Genomic DNA, 8,896 nt, shown 5'->3' with positions numbered 1-8,896 from the left:
TAACAATAACACAACATTAAAAAGGCTGATATCATTTTCAACGATATCGCTGTTCCAGCATCACTAATGAATTTAATTACGAGTATGAAGCACATACCTTCTAAAGTGACATTCTAATATCTCATTGGTACATTGTGGATTGGGCCACTATAATTTAGAATGACAGAATGTATGAATGTTTAAATGGTACCCTCTATTCATTGTGCAATAGTTGCTCCCACTTGATTGGGAATCTGGGGAGCACCTCCGAATGATCCATGCATCTTCTTGCAAACATAAATGTAGTGGGAGTCTGGATCTTCGAGAACAAAACCTGCTGGAAGCAGACCCCTCTCTGTAAGTGGAACAGGCTCCATGATAGACTTTGCTGAACTGCAGCCTACACGGCTTTCAAATCCAGGTCTGGCTGGAAAAGAGTAAGAACACTCGTCATTGACACTCACAATTTGTGAAGCACAAAATTTAATGAAGAAAACTGAAAAATGTCATTCTTGGCTGTTTTTGTGTTGAGAAAAAAGATGAGTCAGCTAAACAGGTGCCGACATCAATTTGGATAATTATTACTTGTCTCTTCTATAAAAACACTACAGAATAGCATATATATACAAAGAAACCACATGTTCTAAACCTATCTGCAGTAATAATATGACAATGTTGGCGAAAAGCAAAACATAAAAAATATCGATCACACATGATATGCTTTGAAAGTTTTTGAAGTGAGGAGGCTCAAATTTCATTAACTTTAAAAGTGAAGAGATTACAGTGAAAACTGCGGACATATCAGCGGCAGTAGTGGTCAAATCTCTGAAACATGGCATCTACCACAGTGTACTGGAAAGCGAAACTTAATCCGACAGTTAGGGACAGAAACATTAACTGCATAGGTTAGGCTTCACAATAATGCAAAGAAACATGCTACCATAGATGTCTCGGGTTTAGGTGAAACTGGATACTAAGCATAGCCCTAAACAACCAAAACCAAAGATTTTCATTTTCTATACCTTTTGTGGCTGTCATCTTTCACTCTGTGACACTATCCATTGATGTAAGCATATCAGTGAAATGGTGTCCCAGAATTTCATTGGTATATAACCCAGATTCTAAGACATGTATATACCAATAACAAAAGGTTGCAGTTTTGTATTAGAAATGCCGCTCGCAGGACAACATCAAGCAAAAGAAAATCACTTTGGGGACTGTCAACGTAAAACCTCAAATTTGTTGCATCCTATTTATGGATTACTTGCAATAGTTGAGCTAAATACACATTACAATTTAGCTGTGTGAGTTAGAAGCATTATTTCTGTGGAGTTATCTTAGGAATACGTGGGAAATGTGGACCCAAAAAAAAATGTTAGATGGCCCCTAAGTATGATTCAGAATAGCTCAGGGACTTGGCTGTAATCATTCAGCATTAGAACAAAAACGACAGAGAAGTTTGTCGAGTATAATGAGATTACACAACGATGGACAATCCTTCAACACTTAAAATAGATGGCACTAGAAAAATGTGGTGGCAAATTAGATCATTTTAAAAGAATTAAAAGTCGTATGACTAAAGTAGCCAACTTGCATACAAAAAAGTAATTGTTAAAATTAAGGTGCCTTGGTTAACAGATTTATTTAACGAACTACGGAAACAAATGACAATCCTAGATGAATTGACATAAAGCATATTGATAAAGAAAGCGAATACTCTTAGTCACACAAATTACTGTGGGACCATATTTCTGAATTACAATGAGGCTACAGAAGTCACAAGCAGGATAAAGACTATGACACGTAATAAGGATTTCAAAGGAATAATCTGAACCCATGACATCAAATTTAACTGTATAACATGATTTTCTAACTCCAAAATTAAGTGAAAAATTCAAACATTTAGAACTAACCACAGCGCAAATTCTAGAATGGATTACAGAAAGAGATTATATAGTGGAAGGACACTTCGTAAAAAGTAGATCAAGTGGGTATATTGACAATACTAAAGACAAAATTGAGGCCATGACAATGTACTTTGTAGAGATCAAAGACTTTCCAGTGACAATTGTCCTTGACCAAAGTTACCATTTTCATGTTTATAGCTACCACTTTACCATGTTATAATAAGAGGATGCTACTATTGTAGTTGCTAATATCATCAGGTGTTGGTACCAAGGACCTGGGTTGTAGTCCCACCATCATCCGGATTTCGAGTGAGATTTCTCCTATCCTCGTTCTCAAAAACAAAAGGATGCACTAACTCTAGTATATATTATTTGCAAATGACACTGCATTAGTTGCTGAAAACAAGGAAGGTCTAAATGCATGGAATGTGTGAGAATGTTGGAAACAATAATGATTAAAAATAACAAGTTACAGCAAATTAACAATGGAGCACATGTCCCAATGCAAGCCATTTCTCTGCCTTCAATCTATTTTCAGAAGACTAAAAGAAAGATTTGACTGTCTGCTATAAGACTGAAGCAAACTCAACAAAGAGACATGCCTATAAAATCTAATATGGTAATAACTTAGCATTTATACTAGAAGAAAGTTTAATAAGATGACCCTAAAGGACCGGCTATAGCATATTTAAATGTTAGTAATGATGGTTAAAAAATGAATTAGACTCCATATAACCACAAATCAATAGAAGACCTGAATTTTTTTCCTGTCAGTGTTTCTTGCAACATAATAAACGAATGCTTTGTCTATATTCAGTAGTTATTTATGTTGTGATTGTATTTCTGTGATAACTAATGGAAAAATGATAATTGGTCTATATTAGGGACAACCTAGTAGTAACACAATTATAGTAATGGAACAAACAAAAATTTAATAAATTTGATAGATGGGTATCATGCACTTAGTTATGAAGCATACATAGTCAAGCCTGTCACACAAACAACCATTGCAGCATCATCTCAAGGCACCTTCCAACCTTCCAATTCTAATATTGCATTCCTTGCATTCATAATCAAATCCACTCTTGAATCTAACAGTTCAACAATTATGCAACTATTATACTTGCAATACCCAACAAACAACAAATATTTTAGCCTACAATGGTAAAATTTTGAACCAAAGCTGTCGCAAATCTTGATGAGATCTATAATAATAGTAACAGTTTTTTGATTCTGTATTATAGTTTCATCCATGCAACATATGCATCAAGGTAAATATCTTGATAAAGCAATAACAAAATTTACCAAAAAAATACAGCAATAACAAAAATATTAGAAGAGAGATTAGTGCATAAACACCAAAAAAATGGAGTCCTTCCTATCGCAATTCGTAGTATAGAAATATTTTAAATAGAATATAACAAGTGTTAAATAGCAAAAGAACCAAAAAGATGGAATCCACCCTGTAATAGTGGCACCTGATAACCACCACACTATTATATTATATTCTTTCTCTGAAATGTTATGACATGCAACGCGACTAAAGAAGATGAAGACAACGAAGAAAATTGAGTGTTAAACAGCAGGAAAACATGTAAACCAAATTCCAACTTGGAATCTGGTCCAAAAATTTTAAATGTAGATCACCAGTAAAGCATGTTTCATCCAGATTCAGCTTGAGGATTAGTTTTAAAAATGGAACATCACTATATGTTTAATGAAAGGAGTGATCATGATCTGAATGTCAAGAAAAGGTTTGTGAAAAAGCAAGTAAAGATATCAGCACAATACTTTGACAACATTCTTCATACAATGTCTTTCTTAAGAACAATTCGTAACGGGAGAAAACAAAAAACATAATACTAAAACGAGATATAAGTAAAAGCACCACATCTTTGCCATTAAATCATAAACACAAATCAGAATCAGGGAGGGCGAGAGTAGATTTCTACACTCACGTATGATGTATAGTACAATTTTCCAATTACATCCTGCTTGGTTCAAATGGGGAATGCGTACTGATGGATCACCATATGTTATCTGCCGTGAAGAATGAATCACATTTTCTGAACTTTTGGAATATCAAATATATCCAACAGTATAAATAGCAAGAGTGATATGTACTCAGGATATACCAACATATAGATCCCTCCAGGTCTAAGAAGCCTACATATCAAAAAATATCAATTGTTAAAAAGTTTAAAAATTGTACTGATTAAGTAACTTAATTCAATAAAATTTTCAGTGCTGTAGTATGTAAACCTGTTCACTTCTTCTAGCATTTGAGAGACACTGAGTGGAGCATCGGTGCCACACTAGCACTCAAAAGCAATGCTAGATGATTAGAACATGCTTATTAACAAAGCTGGTTGTAACAACACACAAAAAATATAGAACTTACCATCAGAGAATCCAGAGTTCCTAGACAAAAGTCACCATGACAATGCATGATTTGAGCAATAAAAATTGAAAGGTGGCATATATTAGCATGAAATTTTCAAAAAATGCAAAACAATAAAAAAGGGGGTAGAAATAAGTACCTTTATCAATGACACAATCAAATGATTCATCCTGAAAGAAGTTCATATCCCTTACATCCATTTGCATGTCTATCAATACATAAGGATACCAAAATTGCAGGTTCTTTTTGGTTTCCTAATATTACAATTTGACAATGAACTGCTAAGTAGGATACACTTCAGCTGCGGAACATGCGCATATTTTTTTCTCATCATCTCTATTACAACAGAAGAAATGTCAATGTTCATTATGTCTACATATCCATCCTTCACCATGTCCTCTGACATAACTATTGAGCAGATTATCACAACTAAATAAATATACTGTAAGCAAAATAGAAAGTTCAGTAAAATTTCAAAATATTAACAAACCCTGAGAATCATCCTAGTTGTATTTGATAGCATGTTAGAACCTGGATCCACGAAATGTCGTATCACCCCGAATTTCTCCAGTTTGGGGCATACCAAGCCATACCGAAGACAGACCAGCATGATTCTACCCCATGGTTCGAGAAATATGGTGAAACAGGAACAAGGAAGAAGGATAGAGAGGAAAAGAGAGGGAGAGAGAGAGAGAGGAAGGGAGACGGAAAGGGAGGAACGAAGGAATGAAGGGAGAGGGAAAGGGAGGGAGAGAGGGCTTTTGTGCCTCCTATTTCAAAACAAAATAGGGCCTTCGACCCTTCTTTTTGAATTTTTTAAGTGAAGTCGGCACCAAAAAATTCACTTAAAAAATAGTGCCAACTTCACTTTAAAAAATTCAAAAAAAGAGGTCGAAGCCCCTATTTCTTTTCGAAACAAGGGCTCTGCCCCTGTTATCATGCAACCAAGAGAGAGAGGGCTTTTGCCTCTCTCTCCCCCTCCCTCCCTCACCCTCTCCCTCCCTCCCTCTCTCACTCTCTCTTTTCCTCTCTTTCCTTCCCCCTCCCTTATAGGCTCTAATTGTGCCGGAACAAGTCTAGAACATAATGGTACAATGCCTTATAGGTTGTCCGACTATGGATCCAAGTATCAGCACAGCATACCTTACCTAGATTGTTACAAAAGCTCTATTTCTCTTTTGAGTCAATAGCCAAAGGGTGTGAGAAAGAGAGTGAGAAAGAGAGGGAGGGAGGGACGGGGAGAGAGAAAGTGAGGGGGGACGGAAGATTAAGGGAAGTGGAGGGTGAGGCATGGAGCCCTTTCCAGCAGCATGCATGCCAAAGCATCCCTAATTTGAAGAGCCTCTTCCCATCCCTTTCTTTTGATGGTTAACAAGTGACAAGACGTGGAAAAATTAGAAGGCCATACCGTTTTTTTGTTTGGCATGAATTTCCAATATACTGCAGAGTGGACAGCCCTACAACATAGTGATTTTTTTTTTTTGATATATATTTTATTTTTATGAATTACTATTATAATTGGATTACAATATGAATAAAAAAATAAAATATATGGAATTTAGGGATAGAAAAATTGTAGTATGTGCCTATATTGTGCACATGAGCCAGATACCCTGGTATCACACATCAATGAAATACATCAAAAACACTAAAATACAAAATAAAAAGGGAGAAATAGCCTTATTAGATATAATAACACCAAAAAAGCTGAAAAAACAAACCTGATATGGTACCAAGATGCAAACCTATATTGTGTATCGGCATGGGCTGAGCTGATTTTGTACCAATCCAATAGAAAACCAAGTACCAATTTTTAAAACCTTGGTTCTATATTTCTTTATTGATTAAACTAAAATGCATGCACACATGTACGCAAACAATATCAGTCCTATATTTTTATATCGACAAAATTTATATGTACACACACAGAATCAACCCTATATTTCTTTGATGTAACTGATATGCATGCACATATGCATGTAAGCACGGACACAAACATGCACTAACATACACAACACATGCATGCATGCATTCATAAACATGCACGCACGCACAAACAATGTCAATCTTCTATTTCTTTATTGATGTAACTGAGATGTCAAAAGAAATCGACTAACACAATATAAATATATTGATTGAGAAATTTCAATATCCTTTGACTATTTTTGTTCTTGCTTTTCTAACAAGTGACAAACAAGATATTAAGATCAGTAATTAAACAATGCTCAATTTTCTTTACACTATATTGGCCACTATTTGATTTATCACTCATCATGGCTTGCATATCCTGATATCTCAATTATTTAAGGGTCACTAAGCCTTCCATCTCGATCAGATAATGAGATCTGAATTCTTTTCAGTATCAGCTGCACATAAGATTGTAAGATCTCAAAGTTATTTTTCTGAAGTGTGATTGCGGATGTTATCAAAATCATCACTAACCTGAAGGTATCTCAAAAGTATAGTTGAAGTGGTACAAGAAAAGGTTAAGCTTTTTTCTTTTCCTTCCCTACAAGCTCACAAGTGTATATAAGTCAAAGCTATGTGGGATCCGGATTGAAACTTATGGATTAAACAAATCCTTTCAAAAGAAAATTGTCCTGGCAATTTAGAAACACAGTTACTAGTCATAAGGTATATTATGAGTTTTAATAATGTCATAATATCCAAGATAATAGCAAGTAATTAGTCATGTTTTGCACTAAAAATCTGTAATTGCATTCCTTATGTGTATTTTACTTAGAATTTGAGTTCATTTTTTATGATTTATTATCTCTACATCACTATTGAGGTTAGGAAGAAAAGTTGCCAAAAGGCTAGGTAGGATGCACTAGGGAGAAGGAATGAGCTGAAGACTGGGAAGGACAGGCACAGGGTAGGACCTGTGGGACCATAACAGAGGATTCTGCTATAGCACTTGCCCAAAGAAAGCAAGGCCAAGCAATTAAAGGCCACAGAGGCAGAGCAAATATTGCAAGCACAGGGTAGGGGTTGTTCTTTATTTTTCCCTTAAGAAGATTCTAGCCACTAATATTGCAAGCAGCCAAAGTAAAGCCCATATAATCCACCCACTAAATCAAGCTCCAAAGAAGCCACCCATATGCAGGTAGAATCTCAATGAGTGTTCCATTGTAAAATAATCAATTTCCCTGTTTTTTTTTTCTTTTCCATTGATAGCAACAACAACTCCATCTTTTCCAAATGTTTATGGAACATATCCTCTAGCAATCAAACTGTAAAATTAGTATTCAGTTTTTCAAAAATCCTAGGGTTAAAACTCCCCATAAGATCTGCAACAAGCACAATACCTTGCAAGAAGTTTACTTGCATCCATCAAAAGGGGAAAAAATCAAATAGCAACGACAACAAACATGTTACAGAAAATAAGGCATCAGAAATCAAACAAACCTCACCATCTACCATGTCTCACCTAAAAAACAAACAAACAAAAAAGTATGCAGCCGATTTCACCCATGCTCATGCCCTATTCTTTATCAAGCTAACGTCATCATTTCCTATCAGTATCCAACAATTACATTATTAACATACACATAGCAGCAGCAGCAGCAGCAGCCAGCAAACATTTCAATTTATCGAATTTAGGGATGGATTTTGATGGCAAGAAGAAGAAGCATGGTACCGGCATTGCCGCAGCCGACCATGAGGACGCGGGACGAGGTGGGAACGAATTTGCGGACGAAGGGGCGGAGGGCGGAGTATCGCTGGTACCAATCGAAGGACGCGCCCCCTTCCTCCACGTAGCGAGCGTCCCAATACAGCGCGTCCCCGTAGTTGTACGTGTTGCACAGCGACACATCCCGGTACATCCTATTCTCCTCCTCCTCCTATCCTCGCCCTACGCCTCGCCGCCGCCTTCCTTCCCAGGACCCAAGGCAAGGAGGGATAAGTATAATCTACTCTATTCCACCTTTATTCTGACTTTATTAGCCTTCTTCCTTCCCAAAACAAGGCAAGGAGGGATAAGTATAAAACTTGCGTCCAAGTCCAGGGCCACCAGCCGCCACGCCCCGTCGCCATCGGCGGTCTTCTTTTATTACTTTACGCTTTCGCCACGGAATTTCGCCCTCCAACCCGGGTTGAATTGGGCCGGTCGTTCGGCCGCACAGGGGAACAATTTGGGGCACTTGGCGAAATGCTCTTGATCCAACGACCAGGATGGATAAAATATTTGAGGGCCCATAGAAGAGAATAAAATATTTGAGGGCGTTCTATTAACCAAAAAATTCTATTTCAAGTGCATAAATGAAGCGTATATTATTTTATTTAAATTGACACCAAAGAGAAAATTGGATTATTATTTGGTGGTCGGGAGGTTTCCTCGATAGTTTGAACCCCAACACGACCACAATTTGTGAATCGGCCTTTTTTTCCCTTTTTTTTTTTTTGTACAACGGCGGCTCATATGTGACAGATGTGAATGCGATCAACAAAATTAGAAAGCAAAATACTACATAAAGACTCTGGCACTAGTTGGTGGTCTATCCAAATGAAGCCTCCCGAGTGATGAGCTGCATAGATGAATCGGTTTTTCACCTGTTCATCAGAAAACCAGCTTTTGACCTGCCCAAGTCATTGAGTTTGACTCGCC

At 36.8% G+C, this 8,896-nt stretch overlaps 1 protein-coding gene across 5 annotated transcripts; it reads right to left on the bottom strand.

Moving 5' to 3' along the window:
* Nucleotides 1–8,308, bottom strand: LOC103702564 (S-adenosyl-L-methionine-dependent methyltransferases superfamily protein). Of its 5 annotated transcripts, none has more exons than XM_088709018.1 (9): nucleotides 7,928–8,284; nucleotides 6,009–6,059; nucleotides 4,582–4,695; nucleotides 4,427–4,495; nucleotides 4,288–4,307; nucleotides 4,149–4,201; nucleotides 4,022–4,052; nucleotides 3,845–3,926; nucleotides 1–406 (listed from the first exon to the last, which is right to left on the bottom strand). In XM_088709018.1, exons 1-9 carry the CDS (start codon nucleotides 8,112–8,114, stop codon nucleotides 198–200), a joined length of 816 nt encoding a protein of 271 aa, XP_088565144.1. In that variant the 5' UTR covers nucleotides 8,115–8,284; the 3' UTR covers nucleotides 1–197. The 5 variants fall into 5 exon arrangements, 4 of the variants coding, with proteins under 4 accessions (XP_088565144.1, XP_008783273.3, XP_008783274.2 ...); XR_015972202.1 differs by having other exon boundaries at nucleotides 348–406; nucleotides 4,011–4,052; nucleotides 7,928–8,308; XM_008785051.5 differs by lacking the exon at nucleotides 6,009–6,059 and having other exon boundaries at nucleotides 4,582–4,686; nucleotides 7,928–8,281.
* Nucleotides 8,309–8,896: the final 588 nt, after the last annotated feature.

This window comes from Phoenix dactylifera, chromosome 12 (assembly GCF_051530095.1).
Source record: "Phoenix dactylifera cultivar Ajwa chromosome 12, Ajwa_hap1_PhDact_Kaust_v1.1, whole genome shotgun sequence".
In the NCBI taxonomy this organism is placed as follows: Eukaryota; Viridiplantae; Streptophyta; class Magnoliopsida; order Arecales; family Arecaceae; genus Phoenix; species Phoenix dactylifera.
The sequence above is the reverse complement of the archived record's forward strand: the minus strand, read 5'-3'. Positions and strand labels throughout refer to the sequence as shown.